This window comes from Tachypleus tridentatus, chromosome 4 (genome assembly GCF_004210375.1).
Source record: "Tachypleus tridentatus isolate NWPU-2018 chromosome 4, ASM421037v1, whole genome shotgun sequence".
Classification (NCBI taxonomy): Eukaryota; Metazoa; Arthropoda; class Merostomata; order Xiphosura; family Limulidae; genus Tachypleus; species Tachypleus tridentatus.
The window spans coordinates 103,221,535-103,241,644 of NC_134828.1; the positions used below are offsets into that span (position 1 = coordinate 103,221,535).

Consider the following 20,110-nt stretch of genomic DNA (forward strand, 5'->3'; position numbering starts at 1 on the left):
GAAGAAATTGTTTTCTATGCTTATTTAAAGTTCTGTGTTTCAAAATAACTGAAATTTAAGAACTTGTTTATAACTAGTGAAATGCATACATATTTAATGTATTATAACCAAAATGTGACTAGTTTACAAAACACTAAGCACTTTGTAAAGGCCAGTTTTGGTTGTTAAGAGGTCAGTCAACTTGCCCAAACTCAGAGATACAATATTGAAAATAGTTTTTTTCTCAAACAGCATTTGATAATTATCTGGAGACTATAAAGATATTGCATGTGAAATTTGACAATTCTCTAATGCATAAAAATATTTTAATCTTAAAATGAAAATTGCATGCTGGATTATAAACATAAAAGAAATGACAAGGAAATAATTAGTTAAAAATCCTTAAACACAATGAAAAATCTAATTAACAATGTTTACTGTTAATTTGCAAAGTTCTTTGAAGATACACTTATTTTATGAAAGTGTAGTATGAAAACTGTAACAAGGACAAAACGATTACAAGGTTGGTCCCTGGTACAGAGCTTGTAGCAAGAGATTTGGAGAACAGATACAATTTATTTATTTTGTTTCTCAGAGATGAAAATTTCCTGAACAAGATATTTCAGCGATGTCAAATTTTAACATAGGTAATGATGACAACCAGTAGCATGAAAAATGGTTTAAAAATGTAATGTCCTGTATAAAATAGTACCCTGAAGTAACTTGCAATTTTAAAGTAGTAAAACATGTGGGTAGAATTTTAATTATTTTTATGTGATGGAAAATAGAAAGCAGTTTTTACAAGCCAAAACATAATAGCCTGGAAACTTAAATGTACTAAAACTTGAAGAAAGAACTGTTTTTTAAAACTTTACAGCCTGATGAATCTAACAAAGTTAATGAATGAATTTAACTTCAGGTGTGTTAGTTCATTATTTGTAACTTCCTAGTACCTACAGAAAGAAACTTAGACTACTGTTCCTCATAGTCCAATAACTTGAACTAATAGATACATACTATTATAGTTATATTACATTTAGAGAATAATTTTAAAAGATAACTAAACAGACCAGTAACTGAATACTATAATAAAACAGCAGCCACTGAAAATGTATTTATTGCTTTAGTAGATGAGTACATACTCTATGTGAAGCTTAGAGAGCACATGATCCTTTTATACAAGGACATGTTTGGTAATAAACTTGAATATGATACTTCATGCAGATGTAGCATTTATCACTTAGACAATGTGTTAAGCAAAAACATTTCTCACAATTCACAAAAGAACAATAACACAAATGCTAATGTGTTCTTTTGGAAAGAGAAAACATCTGAGAATATCATGTATACACAAGTATAAGATGATTAAAGTAATAGTTATTTATTTGCTGTTAATCAACACCTCAAAATGCATTCTCAATTTATCTCATGTAGAAAACAACTGTATAATAGAAAGGAGTTGATATGCATGTACAATTTCTAGCTTTGCAGTAGAAAAATAGGTATCTTGAAGAACTTTAGGTAAAAGAAAAGGATATACTAATAAAATTTAAGTTTACTCTAGAATAAATAGGTAGTTACTCAGTTAAGCTTAATTCCTTTTTAAAATTGTACTTCAAATGTACAATTTGTTTTTACCATAGAAGTCATTTCTCTCTCTCTTCAAACATGCATTAAAACAGCTAAACCAAATCTACGATGAAAAAACATTTTAATTATCAAAATTAGCCTTAAAAATTACAACAAGCTACTGCATATTAAAAAGAACACAAGCTATAAAGTAGGATGCAAGATACAACCTGGGTTTTGAAGATGACTACAGAAGTTTGTTTTTGAACTTTGCACAAAGCTACATGAGAGCTATCTGCACTAGCATATAATTTAGCAGTGTAAGACTAGAGGGAAGGCAACTAGTCATCACCACCCACTGCCAACTCTCGAGCTACTCTCTTACAAACGAATTGTGAGATTGGCCAACACATTGTAATGCCCCCATGGCTGAAAGAGTGAGGATATTTGGTGTGATGGAGATTCAAACTTGCAACCCTTGGATAACGAGTCAAGTGCCTTAACCACCTGGCCATGGACTACAGAAGTAGCACCACATTGTGGTGGGAGATACCCTATCTACCAGTCTTACCCTCTATTCACTAGTTCGTGTTAAAGAAAGAAGAATAAACAAAAAATAAACTTTCTACTAGCTCATGTAACTGTTGAATACTAGTATACTAGTACAGTTTGTCTATTTTATTAATAATTAACCTTGTATTTTCAGCTTTTACTAACATAATAGGGGCTGGAATGACTGTCAGGAAGTAAGGTGCCTTACTTGTTCTCCCAGTGTAGGGATCTCAAAACTACAGCCAGCAACTTCCTTTTAATCAAGCATGCCAAAAGTTTATAAAAGCAATAATAATTTAATATTATAAAAACATAACTGAGCAAAAGCCAATCTAAGTGCAATACACTTTTCTATTTGCTGGGAAGCATCATATTACTCAGTATTGCATGCTCTTACTTACCCATCCCACTGCCATGAAGCAGCACATTTCTTCCGTGCGTGCGTGCGTGCCAGTGAATACTGCTGTTTACATCTTGTTTGAGTTCACAGCTGTTTTCAAGTTATGCCAGGACAAAGGAAGAAGTGAAAAGATGACTGAATGTCATGTTTTTAAACAGTGGAGTGTGGACTATTTCGTTATTGAATCACATAATGTATTGTGCTTAATATGTAAACAAGACCATTGCAGTGCTAAAAGAATAACATTCAGAGACATTACCAAACCAGGCACTCAAACTATTCTCAGTTCATGGAAAAGCTACATTCAGGTAAATTCAAAACCTTGAAATGTAACTTATCACAACAGTTTGTATTTAAGAAGCAGAAAGCTGAGAATGAAGCTGCAAGAAGAGCAAGTCTCCAAGAGTCACATCTGTTAGTCAAACGAGAGAAACTATTTACCCATTGTGAGATAAATTATGTATGATTTAAGCAGTTGAAGAAATGTACCCAGAAAAAGTAGAATTATTTAAGGTTATTAGCCTTTCGATGAATACAGTTGCTCATAGAATTAAGGACATTAGAAGTAATACTGTGTCTTTGCTGAAAGACAAATACACAGAAGAGAAACAGTTCTATAAATACCTTCCAAGTGATCAGTATGTTCATTTAAGAAACAAAACTTTGCTCGTGAATTCATTTCAGTTTTTTCAAAGATGAAGAAGTGAAATCAGTTACAGATAGCTTTATCAGATGAGCATTTGTAACCACTTGATGACAGAGCACTAACTTTGAATCTCAAACAATTTTGTCAGAAAAACACCAGTTTCATGCTTCTCACTGATGATAAAAAAGGTTGTGCATTTTGATTATTTGATGTGCTCCTAGGATAAATAAATTGGTGATGTATTCTGATCACGTATGCATCCCTACTTATTTTTACCACAACCATTCCAACACGCAAACCTAAAAAGATTACCACACGACCCTCATCCAAAAAGATAAAACACCACGATAACAGATCTCTGAAGAAATTCATTCTTAAAAATGTTTTAGCCCATGTTCTCATGATTTAATATATGAAGCATTTCTGTTATAGCTCTTAATAATTAATAATCATATCCCATGAACTGGTGAAATGCACAACAGTTATTAAAATACACACTACTTACAGGTGGAGGCTGGTCTGTCATGCAACATGTAAAGCATTGTACCCAAATCTCACTCATACTGTAGGAAGTTTTCACACTGAACCAATTCCAAATACAGAATGTGGAGAGCTATCCTCCACTGTATGATTTTCTTCTTGTTAGGAGATGGGGCCAAGTTCAATTTTGTTTTTGGTTTTTTCAGATCATCTGTAATAATGAAAAAAAAAGTATAAAATTAAGATAAAAGAATTTTGCATTTGAAAATTAAATAATAATGTACATTTTTAGTTATTTGTATAACCTACAATAAACTATCTGAAACTTTCCTTTAAATGAAATGCAAACTTCAACAAATTTTTGGGTTGAAAATTTAATATGATTTTTTGGAGAGGGGTCCATTATTTCATTGGGGAGTTGGAAAGTAAAAGAAATTGAGTTTTAAAAATACTTATCTACTTTTCATAATATTGTTACAGTTTCAGTTTGTATAAAGAAAGAAAAATAAAATTGAAATATCAAACTAAGGAATATAATTAAGCATTAGACATGTAAAAAGTTAAAAAAAACTAACTTACAATTCTTGGGGATTGTAAATGAATGACTGAAGTGTTGTTTTAAAACTTTAAAATTTACCTCCCACCTTACACTATTTCTGAAACATAAGACATAGCAGCTCAGCAAGTACATTTTGTTAAACTGAATGTGGAATAATTCTCCCAAATAAACAAAACATGCATATTTTAGTTTTTAACTGAGTTGTCAAAATAATTCTGAATAAAACAAATTTAAGATTAAAAAATGTCAATTTTACATATTAGATAATCTTACAAAATAATCTGATAATTAAACAACTTTTACAAACCAATAAAAAGAACTTGAACTTGCTGTTCAGTTTTAAAATAAATACAGTAGCACTAATATATGTTGTATTTATTCCAATAATTTCTTTCTGGTGTGATGTTTTCTTCCTAACCAATGAAAGTGTTTGTATTTAATACATACAATAAGTTGCCTAAGAATTCCATCCTTTATGTTGTGTAATGAGATGACATCTATTATACTTCCAGATATAAACACTGCTTTTAATCCGAGCCTACTAATTAACAGATTTACTACTAATGTTCAAAACCTTTAGATAAACAGTAAAATTTATGATTAAGTTATTGTTTAACAATGCTCAAACTCTGCAGTTTCAGTATATGTATATACATTATAGAACATTTTGAAAAATTCATATGGACAAGGCACATAAATTATGCTTAGATTGAAAAGAAGACATTTTGTTTTCAAGGTTTGGGTTTGTCGATTCTAAGTGTCACACTGCCACAAACATGGCCTGAAGCTTCAGCCCTATTTTTAATACTTGTTTACAAACATATTTGATCCTGAACTAAAGAAAACCCTTATCATTTGTAAGAAATATGTTATTTAAAGCTCTCTTCATAACTTGGCACTACAAAAATATTCCATTTGTTATATTTATATGGGCATTTAAGATGTACAAGGACTTTAATAAAATCTAATAAATACGAAGGTAGATTTTGATGGTGCAGGTTTTGCTTTTATTAGTCACCATCAACTAAAACTAATTTTAAAAACCTTAATGCTGAAAAAAAATTTTTTTAGCACACAAAAGACAGTAGTTTAAATGTTGAAAAGAAAGGAGTATTCAGTTTGACTCTTGACTGATAGAATGATTAAAGGTTAATAGAATAAATAAATATTGCTGGTTATCTACTGAACCACATTTCATTAGATCCCTTTCAACCCACCTCTCAACACACACAAACATTGGCACTTTTTAGTTATAATCATGTTTTAATTTCAAGTGTTTGTGCACTACGTATCTGTAAATCACACAGATATACATACATGTACATAAATAAAGCTACTGTTCTGGCACACAATTCTGGTGCTACAGTGCTAACAAGTTTATCATACAACTTCAAATTTTTAATTTCCTAAGTTTGGAAAACAAAACAAAACAAAAAAACAAAACCCAGACTTACAAATAATATGCACTTATTATCATGATTTTAAACTTGGTATAATAGTAAATAAAAACAAACTTGCCCACATTGGAAGAGTTGTTTTTGCATTTCTTTATGTGTCAAATATTAATTACATGTCAGCCACTCACACATACTAGAGAATGGATTTTCCCATCATTAGTGGAAATTTGATCTATCACCATGGATTAAGCTTCATGAACATTACAGGATCAGATTTACATCAAAGTCATTGGAAACAAAGTTATGGACTAAATATTTTTAATGGAATTAAACTAGTTTTAAATAATCTCACTTTTTCAGAGCAAAAGTTTACTATTACTCAGCTTTAACTGAAAAAGGTTTTCAAAAAAAGTGATTTATGTTGTCAGATGAACACAGTAGAATAACGTAAATGAAATCGTGTATTATAGTATCAAAAACACTTCATCGCTAGGAAAGAGTTCATTTATTCATTGTATGTGTAGCAACAAACCAGAGATCACAAATCATTTGAAAGCCATTATTTTATGAAAATTCATATTTTGTAATATAATTTCTGTCTAGTAAACAGTTCCTTTTCAAAAACAAATGTACCATTTTAGATAATTTTAAAAAATGCACTAACACAAAAAACATTGCATCTGAATACAAGTTATACGACCACGAGTTAAACTGTATATATGTAACAAAAAAAATAAAACAGAAACCTAAGCCTTTTAATACATGCTAGAGAACTAACAGTTTGTCAATGAAAAAATGGAGTATTGTTATCAAATATTAAGGAATACCAACTTATTTGTTGGTTTGCAAATATATTCCATTTCCACTTTAAGTTTTTTAAAAGAATAAAATCTTTAAAACTAAAGATTACAAAAATTACAAGTTAGAATAAAAAAACAATTATTAGCAGTAAATGCTTTTTGCAAAATAAAGAGTTTGTCCACCTGCCCTAAACACTTGAGGATTTGTTGTAAAAGTATGACTGAAAGCCATCTGGCAAGCAAAAGAAGTACTAGCAATTAATGTTTTTCTGGCTGACCAGGATGTAGCTGCATAAACATCACACAGTAGCAGCAGTGTGTATATATAGAACCACATGTTTCTGTTTACAGCTTATTACAACTGGTTGAAAACTGGATACAACAAATACTCTAGATGGTGCTCATCACACACTACTCTATGGTTAAGCACTTGTAACAAGATCACAAACACTGCAATACATACATTGAAACTATTCAAACAGCTGCACTACACTGCATACCTTACAAATAAATGTTACCAAAAAAAAAAAAAAAAGGCTTTGGATTTCCCGAGAAGGAACAAAATTTCTTACAAAACAAAGCTTTAAAAATAAATTCTAAAAATTCTTGGATAACTAGTTTTTAGTCCTGTTTGCTGTAATATAATTTCATCCTTGTTTTACATTGTTAACAATGAAGTCCTGTTACTGTACATGATTTCAGCTTATTTCATTGTTTGCTTAGTGTAAACAAGTTTACACTTACTCATCATGAAAATAATCTACATAACAGATTTATTTGAGTTCTTATAAAATTTTAATTTCAACAGTGTTCGTTTGTTTTGAATTTCACGCAAAGCTACAAAGGCCATCTGCGCTAGCCGTTCCTAATTTAGCAGCGCAAGACTAGAAGGAAGGCAGCTAGTCATCACCACACACCACCAATTCTTGGGCTTTTTTTTTTTTTAAATCAATGAATAGTGGGATTGGCATTCACATTATAATGCCCCCATGGCCGAAAGAGTGAGCATGTTTGGTATGATGGGGATTTGAACCTGCACTTCTCAGATTACAAGTCGAGCACCTTAACAAGCTGGCAATGCTGGGTCCTCTTGATAGAGCAATTAATCTGTGAAGAATTTCACACAAAGAATGTTAAATTAAAAGTTATTTCTTGTTAAACATTTCACGAGTCACAGTTTCTCATTCTTTAATTTCTGGGAGGTTTAAAGAATTTATTTTCATTTACAGAAAGTAGTCAACTATTGAATTATGTTCAAAAGGAGCATCTTCTTGATGGTTAAAATCGAACATTCTTATTAAAACTGGACATGGAAAATAAAATATTTGAACTTATTTAATTTCAAAAAGCAATGATTTAAAATAATTTCCTCCTACCCAAAACCCAAGTTAATAAGATGAGAGCACCTGTTTTTAAAAGCATGCTGACAATTATTAGTTGACTACAAACTTTCCAAATGACTTTCAACAATAGATTACAGCACCTTGCTAGTAACAAGTCAATATTACTGACCTATCATTTCTTCACCTTTTTCCAAAACATGAATCAAGTTAGCAAGCTTACAATGAACTTCCTCACTGCCTTGAATTAAACTTTTACTAGCTCTTTGTTAATACTGTCCATAAAAAATCTTCCCATCAACAATTAAAGAAAGTGGTCGATATATAAATTTCTTTATAAGTACTATTTTTCCCTTAGTAATCGAAGTCCATTGAAAAAATCTCTTGAAAAGGAAAAACCTTATCCTTCACTGCAGTTCAATTACACATTGAAAGTCAATTTGATGCTTTGAGTCAAAAACACCTTAACTTTAAAATTTCCTTGTAGAATACTTTTATAGAATTCCTTGTAATACTGAGTCTTTGAACATAAACAAACTGCAAATTTGGAGGAAAAAAAGTTTCTCTTACTTATTCATCCATGTAAAAAAGCTGTCGGAATATACATTTTTGAAAAACATTTCTTTTCAGTTTATGATCGTATGAAATCAAGTTATTTTTAAGCTTATATTAGCTATCAAAAATTTCTCTGAAACAATATTGCACAGTTTGTGAAAGTAGATTTTCCAACAGTTGCAAATGTGGTTCTAGTGTTTAACTTTAGTTTCGGTGTAAGTACAAAATTGTCATAATAACACTTGTATCATTTAAACTCCTGACTCTACCTTTTTTAAGTAGGAAAAGCAAAATCTAAATTTAAATTCCACCAGAAACATCTTTTACACATTAAGAGAAAACTCTTCAGCTACTAGAAATCCTTCAACTTCATTATAAGAATACAGCAAGTCTTCCAGCATATTTATGAAAGTAAGTAGGCTTATGGAACATGAAGATACAAGTTCTAAGATCATTGGTCAGAAAAACAGATGTTCCAGTTGATTTATAAGATCAAAGAAACAACCTGAACCACTCACAAAAGTTACAATAATATAATCCTAAAAACTGGTTTATACTTTGACAAAGAATACTTACATTAACAGTTTTGTTTACAGTTACAATGAAGAACTTTAAACTGCTTTACTGCTCCATTTTAACAAAAACAGAACCACCCTGAATGATGCATGTATAAGTGTTTTATACTTTAGACTTTATAGGTAGTTTTTATTAAATACTATGCTCATTTCCAAAGTATAGCCTTTAATAAGTTTTATACATGTAGGTTTACTAGGGACCTTGAGAAAGATTATTCTAGCATATTTTTCTCATACTGAAGCCTCAACTAATAATATGCTTAGTCTTACTGATAGAAGAACGTATGTTTATACACATCTGCAAGTCAAGAACCTCAATCCAAACACTTTACCCTTTCTTACTAATCTTAATGACATCACTTTCCTGATAGGTACCTTCCCTACTTCTAAAAAACAAAAAACATTATCAACATTTACTCTACAAAATATCTTAGTACTTTCTATAGTAAGATTATCTTATTATTTATTGATAATAAGACTTAACAATACCAAAACATTTGATATGCTAACCATAAAGTTAAAAGCTTTTGGTATTAATAAATAATAATAAAAAAATCCTATAAACTGTTTGCCTCAAGTCCTTCTGATGTCCATGATATTTAAGATAAGTATCTCTTACCTCTATGAACTGTTGAGATTAAATGATAAAATTTACTGATTTCTCAAACATTCTATGTCAGCCTGCTTAAATAAAGCAGCATATACAAAAACATTTCCCCTGTACAAAATATTATTATATATAATACATGCTGGTCAAATTGCAAATAAATATTAATTTCATGAACTGGATTTCAAAACTGAATACAGTCCAAGACTAATTAAAAATTGGACTTGCAGCAAAAGAATAGTAACAATATTTAATTCTAACCAATCACTTGTTTAACTTATTTTGAACAACTTTACTATCATTTAGAACAAATAGCAAGCCAAACTTCCCATTCCTAAAGCAGGCTAAGCAACAACACCAATAGCAGATAAAGTCCTAGCAGTTCTACCAGTCTATGAGTGGAAGCAAAGTCAAAAGTATTCTAATATATAACCATACTACATTTGTCATATCTTATGTCAATGAAACATTCTACCTAATACCAAAGCTCACTAGGCTACCTGTAACATGAAAATATAGTGGTTGTCTAGGTAGTATTTATCTTTAATTTTCATGAAGAACTATTACGGTGCAAACAAGATTAAGTAAACAACATTTTATTTTCACTCATGAATTTTCAGAAATGGTTTAATCAAAGTATATCCACTACTCTTATCAACAGTTCTTAACATAAAGCTGTATACAATGTTGGACGAGTAATTCAATCAGTCATGGGAAATGTCATTCATAAGTGAATCAAGCACATTGAACAAACTATGCTAAATGTCAAAAGTTCATTAAAGAATCATAGTTGAAATACAAAGCTCCTAATTAAAATTTTTTTAATATTATAAACAACTATTAATACTGATACTGACTAGAGCTTTAGCTAGCAATATGTGTGGTACTGAGTAATGTTTTATTTTGCTTCAGTTAGTTATTTTACTAATTAACAGGTAAGAAAGTGGTACATACTCAAATTATTATAATTTTAAATGCACGAAAATCACACTTTAAACTACTGTTAACCATTTCATTGAGATTTTTTCTGCTATTTAACAGTTTTATAATAAATACAGTTATAATAGGTCAAAAGTAACTATTTTCAGTAGAAAGGTCAACAAATAAAAACTAAAATAACAATTATCACCGAGTTCATAGCCATACTATCCTCTCCTCAAATTATACCCTTTATAAAGTTTAGTCTTGGTCTGTCACGATATTTTACTCCTAAAGAAAAGATTCAAATATGTAGTTACCAGATACAGCAGAAACCTCGAGTCCAGTCACTATTACATGTACTAAAAGTAGGACCCTTTGACGTTTACTGTCTTTTCATAGCATACACACGTACATACAATACTGGTAAAACATCTTTCTAATATCAACTTCAGATCCTGAATTCTAAAGCACCTGTAAAGTAATAAACAGTATCTCCGACATACCCCACTGACCTCAAAGTCGAACTCACTATCTTCGAAGACCTTCAGGCAGGCGTTTGAAACTAGTACTCTAGTTTCAAAGTGGATCAATAAAACGTAAAGTTAAGAATTTAAGTAAGGCTTACACACCTTTTAAGACATAAAACTGGAAAAAATAAATAAATGAAAAAGGCACTTCAAAAGCGTTTATATTAGGTTTATTTGTCTAGACATTTATACGGTACTAGGATTGGTACCCAATAAATGTTGTAATGTCAATGAAGTAATTATTTCGAAATATTCAATTTCTGTCACATGAGCTACTTACGTCATCTTCGACCACAAAATCCAACAAGAACACGCTAAGACAGTCCTTGTGGCACATATCATTTGTAGAATAAAATACTTTTAGCAAGTAATACTTTTAAACGTTTTATTTAAATTTAATAACTAGTTTCACCTTTTTTTTGTGTGTTGGTATAATTAATATATTTCCTGATATTGTAAGTCTTGATAAAACGCTTTAGACAAGTACGTTAAATCTTGTACATAAATACGCTGTTAATAAGCAGAAATATACTCATCCAACGAGAAGAAATTAGAACGTTGATATAAAAACATGTTTTCACAATTACTCTCGAACGAACAGTATATCGATCTACATGAAGAGCTGGAAAACCAAAGAGTATCCTGCAAGTCGTGACGTCATACTCCCATGGAACGAGATATGACAAAGTGCTTCACGAAGGTACAAAATCTTTAATAGCAAAGCAAGGACTATAGGGTCCGCGAATTCTTTTGAAGCAAAGGACTAGTATTACCTTGAATGCTGGAGAGAGCGAGAGAGAGGGAAAGGAGAGTGGTAAAAAAAGTTCAAGGAAGGCCACGTCCTACTTTGAACGCCTATAACAGTTGTTGTATACTATACAGTTATCTCACATATTAAATCTACCACAAATATTTTCATTTGCTTTAGTCAGTTGTATTTCACATAATTGAATATTGGTAATTCAAACAATCTGTATTTCCTGAAATGATACAGCTAACACCCTGTATCCTAACAATTTAGGAAATTAACTTTCGAAAAGATAACTGATTGAATAACAATCCATTATAACTTTCTTATTTAACAAGATTGGATTAATTAAATCACGTTATATTCACAATGATGTAAAAATAAAATACTTTATCACCGCATAAACTTAAAGTGCTTGACATACACAGCTCTTGTATTATGTCACTGACTTAAAGCCCGATTTATAGACATTTCATCAACCGTTTGAGATTTCAGTTTTCGTATTATACTGAACAAATTAAATTCCCTTTGTAATATTAACAAATGTAAACAATGAGAAAGAAAACAATAAAGTTTATTCACGAAAGGGAAGACAACACAGTAGTTGTAAAGAAGTCAGGTAAACAGGGTCGTCATGACAACGTAATATTAAGTTCGGATGTTTAGGGAGTATTTAAACATTTCAAAAGTACAAAAAGTAATGACAAAGTATGGCGTTAGACTTAACACAGCTCATCTAAAGTACAAAAATAAATAAAAAGCCGGTACCTTCGGGAGAAACAATTTCAGTTAGTTTACATACCACGGAAACAACTGAATGTATATGGATATTTTATATCAACGGCGTCTATTTATTTGAATAAGGGCTAAACTGTCACGCAAAATACCCCAAGGTTAGGGTACAGCTGTCTGTAATTGTAAACTACTGATCAGATGCAGAAAGAAGGCAACTAGTCAACTGTAGCACCCGTTCCTGCTAGGGTTGTGAATTGAACGAGACTGACTGTCACTCAAACTTTATATCATCATATTTGTGAATCAGCTAACCACTAACCACTTCCAAAATTATACAAAAACGGTTGTAAAAGTTCGTATAACATAATTGGACCTAGACAAACACACGGTACTATACGGATGACCAATTGTTGCTTACTTACTCAGCCTGAAGAATTGTCCCAATGTTTCCGTTACGAATTACTTTCTTATCGAAACAGTAAGAATGTTTGAATCCTAACCCCCATCCAAATACATTCGATAGCTCTAATTGAAAGCATTATTTTGTCAGTTTCCTCAGGCTTCTATCAAATTCCGAATTTTTATTTTGTAATATTTTCATCTTTAAAAAAAAGTTCACGTTTTGTTTGTTCTTTACCAATACAGACTCTTGGAGAAGAAAACAAGAATAACGATTTTTATATTTTTTGCAGAACTAGTATGTTCCGATTTTTACTGTTTTGGTAGTATGAACAATTACGCCCAAAATTTATAATATTAATACCAATAATAATAAAATCACGTAAATTGTACTTGTTTTGTAACACCACTGATTTAGAATCCAAAAGTGGCAAACTGAAGGAATGACAGGAGGAAATCTACAATTTTTTTTCACTTTATTTATTAAAAGTATTAATTAGGCATCGTAGTTTCATTGCTTCGTCAGATTCTGACATTAAAACCTGTAACTTTTGAGTCAAGTGTGCTTAACTAATTGGTAGAAGTGCAGAGTATCAGCACCAGTTTTGAGCTACTCTTAGTTATGAATTACAGTAACTATAAGAAAAACTCAAAGTAGTTGAATTGTACCCCAAAGAAGTAAAGCTTAAAGGTAAATTTTACAGAAAAGAAAACTAAAGTCAAAAGAACTACTGATACTGATTAATTTTGCAGGTTTACATTTTTTTTTTTTATACAATATGTGCTAATAAATGAAACATAAAACTTGGTACAGAAAGAGCCCTTTCCGAGCAGCAATCCGAACGTTTTGGTTTTACGTTTGCCGCTAGGAAAAGTACTGTGACGTAATAGTTTGATGGAAATTGCTTGAATATCGATGTTTTGGAAGCATCATAGTATGAATTCGACTTGAATGGTCCCTTCGGTGATAAGGAGCCAAGTCACGAGTGTATTTTTCAAAATGCAGTTAAACCTAAAATAGTATATTTGAGTTTAACCTACAATTAAAAGATACTGTTTATCCAAAACTATGATCCTACTTGAAACCCACGGAATCCAAAACAGTGGGATCCGACACAAAACATGAGCATTCAAAGTGATCTTGACAAAGCTTTGCATGGTGTGAAGGAGTCCAGTTCTTCCTACTGACCATCTTCACCCACTGTCGCCACCTTGCCGGTTCCTTCTCCTTGCACGGAAACGAAAAGAAGCTTTTGCCCGATGTCGAACCGTTTTTACAACCATAAGCAACGCAGTAAACCATGTTATCATGAAACAAACATAAAGTAGCAATATCAAGACAAAAAATAGTCTCACAAAGTATGTAATCCGAAAAAAGCATCAATAGATTTACATAAAAGACCGGCACTGAAAGGAACGAAATGGTCGGCGCGCAACGAAGCGTGTTTGGCAACTATTACGTCATAGTTGTAAAACGTCACGGAAACAGCCGAAAACCGAGAGGAACTTGAGTTCGAGGAGCCGCATATTTTGTTTTATTTTTTACTCAAAAATTAGTGTTTAAAAAAAATATGGCAACCACACAGGAATTATACCTCAAAGTATAGTTTCTAAAGCAATTATTAAATTTGTTGAAAATTCACCTTTAAGATTCCTTTTACAGTTGCTGCTTGAACAAAGTTTGACTAAATGACAAGCTTGAAGTTTTGACACTTATTTAAACGAAATAGAATTGCTTTATACAGGTACATTTGTTTCATTTGTTTTCCTTTTAAGTACCATACTGATGTCTAAGATTTGTTGGCGACTTTGCACTTGTAATATTTCTTGGTTGTAGTAAACTTTACACTGAACTTAAAACTAAATCAAACAAATGTGTCTAGGTGAAAATAACTACTAACAGTCGTTAAGTTATTAGCTCTTTGTTACATACTACAATTTATTCCAGACGAGTTCCCGATTTATTATGTATTACAATACATTTCGGACAAATATGATTTATTACGTTACGTATTTTCGTTTCAAATGGCCTATAAATTAAAATTTCTGGCTAACTGAATGTCGATATCTATTATATTTATGATATTTGCCAACAATATTGATAGGCAATTTACTTTCTTAACACATGTTTTAATACACAAACAATTTATAATAACGGTTATTACAAATAAGATTTTATATAGAACAGTTTTACAAACGTACAAACAATAACGAGTCTTCTACTTGGCCTGGAACTGAATATTTTATCGACGGTTCATGATGAGCATATTACTTTGCGTTGATGCAAAATGTACATTTCATTTAACGGAAAGTTAAGTATCCCTCCGCACGCGAGTTTTTCCGCTGAAGTTATGCGATGTCTTCATAGTGATACTAACTCACGTTCGAAGTTAAGTCGCTGAGATTAACGATTTGTAATATTCAAAACCTATACATATCTGTAGTTCTTCTATAAGAGTTTCACAATTATAGCTTCTAAGGTTTATAGTATAATAACCGGAGCAAACCAACAATATTACACTGTCTCTTGACGCATCGATTTAAACTAAAGGTGAGGTTTTCGAAAGTTCAGTTGGCAACCTTATTCGAAGATAGTAATATGTTTTACGAAAGTGCTAAGCTGATTCTTACGGAGAATGTTCTACAAAGTTAGTGAATAGAAGGGAATTTCGCATTACACATTCAACAATAAAAGCTACATGCATTTCAATATATATACATTTCTTTCCTTCCCGTATAATGGAAACCAGACTTAAAAATTAGGATTGGTTAATTTATACCAGATTATGGATAAATGACTAAACCTTAACGTATTTTCGATAGTCTGTAACTGCAGTAGTCAGAAAACTTCAGACACCAAACAATACAACAGTAGAATAAAAACATTGTATCTAAACCAGTTTTTCTGTAATTTTGAGCGAAATTCAAAACAATTCCCTGTAAAACTTCAGTAAATGTTCCCTTTGTTATTTACTCATTATAACCTGATTATTTTGTTACGAAAAACTAAATTATAATAGCTTTGAAAGCTAGTTTTTAAAACACGTACTTTTATTATATTTTAAATTTTACCATCTGAAAAATGTAACATTTGTACAAATTGTTTGTAAGATTTACTTATCTTTAGCGTTAACATCCCAGGTTTCTTATCTTATGTTTGACACAATAATGTCCATCTATTAATATTAACTTAGGAAGACAAAAACAGGCGCTTAATTTCTATAGACGAGCAAAGAAATTACTTTTTCTATAAGCCTACATATAGCAGGCCTGCGAATTTAAACTTCGTAAATGTTTTGGTTTTAAGAGATTTTAAATAACTCAACCACGTAAATACCGCAAATATTTATTTTTTTTTTTACAAATTTGGAAGGAAAAAAAATCGTTTACCACAGTGAATATGTTTGTTAACGAAAGCGAAAATTTAAACAAACTGAAGATGCACCTTCATTCATTCTGACCTCGTGAAATTACATGTTTTAGTCTCACAATTACTCGTTGGAGTATTATTTATTACTTTTCGTGAAAAATCTGTACGTACTGGAACAAAATTGATATTTTTGTATTCAGAAATTACCGTAAAACACGTAAAAACAAAACGGTTATTGTGGGCTTTTAAGTTTCGCTTTTTGATAGATTAAAACAGAACATGACATTTCTAACGGGACTTCATCAAATACGTCCATGTTATCAATAAAAATTGTATTTTTAAACAAAAATATGTACATTTAGAAACAATTAAGTATTACTTGTTATAACCTTAAGAGTCCACCTATAACGATTATTTTACAATAGTGTCGAACTGTCCCATTATGGGATTGAATAAAGTCGCGACCTTTTGAAACGTATATCTTACGTCTCATATTCTAGTGTATACTGAAGAAATTAAACTATACGCTAGATTAACGGACAGACAATCTTTTGTTGGCGGCATCTTAAGAAGTCATTTAATCCTCTCTTTGCTGTAAGGTCAACAAAGTACACTGATCACCCGGAAGTGTCCGCGACTGTAAATGTATTCAGTAATAATACGTTCATAAAACATTATTCAACGTACAGGCGTGCTTCCACAAACGAAATGTATTGTTTTACGAGAGTTCTATCCCGCATATTCTACAACTAAAACGAACGAATCGCGCTTCAGCTAATGTATCACGTTCCAGCTGTAATAATAAAGCAGTAATAAACTGGATAGCTAAATAACAGTTATGTTAGGTAAGTGTCCTTGTCAGACAGGTCCCAGAAAACAGGTAACGTTACATTACCTACAAGCAGAAATATTTTGATGTTTAAAACAGAACAATTATTGTAAACCAACTATAAATTTTTAGCAGCAAACAAACGAAATTTATAGAGTTCAATAACCACATTCGACCTCATCCAAGTTTGCGAATACGAACGATATGCCTCAACGGTTAGAATTTAACTACATTTAAGACAACCGTGTCATTTATTTTCATATTAATGTACAAGCTGTTATGTCATTAGAAATTACGAATATCTCGCGCATGTGTAATCAAATCAGAAACGCTCGTTTAACATGGAACTATACTCGTGTTTACTGTCAAATTAAACTATTTAGAAAACTTGAAAATAACCGTGAAACTATACCCGTGTGAAACACAGCGGCTTCGCACCCATTGTCACGAAAAATTGGAACGTAACAGAATAGTACAGATTTTAAAATAAAACATATCGAAGTGTTTTTTGTTTTCCACAGTTAAACGTTGCACACTTTTTCCGAATGTTACGGCGCACTTTTATTTTACTATCTTTATACTTAAGTAAAATAGATTCTCACAGCGAATTACAAACAAAAACGAAATAAAATCTACTACCTACATAAATGCCGAGAGCTTGTTGTTGTTTTTTGGAATTTCGCACAAAGCTACTCGAGGGCTATCTGTGCTAGCCGTCCCTAATTTAGCAGTGTAAGACTAGAGGGAAGGCAGGTAGTCATCACCACCCACCGCCAACTCTTGGGCTACTCTTTTACCAACGAATAGTGGGATTGATTGTAACTTTATGACGCTTCCACGGCTGGGAGGGCGAGCATGTTTGGCGCGACTCGGGCGCGAACCCGCGACCCTCAGATTGCGAAACGCACGCCTTAACGCGCTAGGCCATGTCAGGCCCCATGCCGAGAACGTTCAGTTTTTGTTGGTCTTTTTGCTTAACATTGATACAGAATGGTAAAACAAGCATTATTCACCGTTAGATTTTATTCGACATATAAAATGGTTATCCAGATCTCGACATATAAACCTTAGAATTTATTTTACATCACATATAAAATAAGCTAATGAATTAAAACATTTGAAAAGGCGTTAAATATATGAATAAGTAGATACACACATATTATTTTCTTCTCAGAGATACTTTTTTTTTTGTTAAAGAAAAACAAATGAGCAAACTAGTCACTTGACTAAATGACAAATGCGAGTTAGGCACAAAGTAGGGTACGTACACGTGAAAATGTTTATCGAAGAACCGTTAACTTGTTACAGAAAGGAAAACTCCTTAACCACAGAAAACAAACAACTTACATTTACTCATTTCAGGATACCAGAAAATCACGTTGTGGACCTAACGCTGTATCAATGTGGAATCAACAACTAGCGACTTGTCATTTATATTGGTGAATATGAATGGAAAAACAAAGCCGTACTATAGTCCGTAATTAACGATTACAAGGAACTAAGATACAGAATTTTCGGTGTAATATTGCAATTACGTACTAATTCATGAGAGGATATTGGGTTCAAATATGATAACACGCAATACAACTGGCTTACTAGCCCTTAGCAACACGTGTCGCTATTCTTGTATTGGGACGACAAGTTTCCTGGGTCACATCTCCAGCAAATTTTGTATTCCACACTTAAAAAAAAAAAAAAACAACAACAAAAAAAACTTTTTCGAGATGGCAAGTTATCATCAGTAATCCATCACGAATGCTTTCGACTCCTAAAATAATGGTGATATCCAGAAGACGCCAGCATATTCCCAACACGTAATCGGTCTGCACAGTTTGTTGTATACTGTATTCTTCTCTGAACTAAACTTGGTACAAAGAATGCATATAAACAAGAGCTCAATTGGAGAGGGAGCTTTACGTAAGCTTATATAATTCAATAACAGCAACCTACTATATCATATCTGATGAAACAGCAGATAAAGTTAAAGATGTGCAACTTTATACACACACACACGATATATGTAGTAACACTATGGTGTGAAACGCTAATTACCGACTTAAATGAACATTACATGGTTTCAAAAAAGTGTACAAAGTTTTACTATGCAAGAAAAAAATATTTATATGTTTCATAATTTCCTGAACCACTACAAACAGGAACATCAGAACACAACACGTCATTTGTATCAAAATAGGGCTAAGGTTAAATCCTTCAGGCATGTTAATACTGTTAAGTTATTTCAAGACTCAGCTACAGCTAAGCTATAGGTAGCAGAGTTGTAATGGTGAGAATCACGACTTTCTCCCTAAACTATTCTGAAGTGGGCGGTGCTGAGCGAAAGTAGGGACAACAATTAAACATCCTTCAAGGTTAAGAGAGCAAAAAAAAAAAAAAACCCTCAAAACTCAATTATCTACTTTAGCAGTATTAGTTATGCCAATATTACGAAACTCTTCGCCGCATCCTTGACTTATATTTAAATCTACACATCAAAGCCGGATATATTAAGTATTCAAGCGATAATGGTATAGAAAGGATAGACTCCCAAACTAGATGTTTTCGGATAAAACAATTCGTGTAACGAGATATTTGGTACGTTTTCGCTTTATTCACAGAAACAAACAAAAGATTAATACGTGGTATTTTACGTCCATATAACGTGTAAATACTAGAGTTAAACAATGTCTTATTTATAGCTAACAGAAACAATTAAAACAAATTTTTACAAGTTTCAAAACGCTGTCAAATGGTATCTGACACTAAACTGACGTTGAGACTAAAGTTTATATTATATATTAAGAAAACACTGGAATATCGGATATTCCCTTCATTTATTAATTTGTTTCACCAGTTTCATGACAAAGGTCACTTTTCAGTAAATAGTTTTACTAAGAATTTTCTTTTCTATAAATATTCGTAAACATGTTCACGGTTTCATAATTTTCAGACTTTACACAACGTAAATATTTAAAAATGTAAAATGAACACAGAATATACTTTGTTGTGATTCATTGTATATTAATAAATGAAATGTCTATTTGAACAATTAAAACAAAAGATACAAATAGAAGATATATTCAAAAATAAAATTTTGAGGCAATAAAAATTTGTATAAATTACTG

General features: G+C 31.6%; 1 protein-coding gene across 13 annotated transcripts in view; it reads right to left on the minus strand.

Annotated features, from left to right (window-relative positions):
• Positions 1–20,110, minus strand: part of Spec2 (CDC42 small effector protein Spec2) — a 75,802-nt gene that overhangs the window by 20,831 nt on the left and 34,861 nt on the right. For 10 of the 13 annotated variants that reach the window (XM_076500273.1, XM_076500282.1, XM_076500281.1 and 7 more), the window contains one exon: positions 3,652–3,837. In XM_076500273.1, the coding sequence (XP_076356388.1) occupies positions 3,652–3,708 (57 nt within the window). In that variant the 5' untranslated portion in view covers positions 3,709–3,837. Of the gene's footprint in view, positions 1–3,651; positions 3,838–10,883; positions 11,120–18,335; positions 18,840–20,110 lie in introns of those variants that run through there. The other 3 variants (XM_076500285.1, XM_076500280.1, XM_076500279.1) reach the window with 3 other exon arrangements.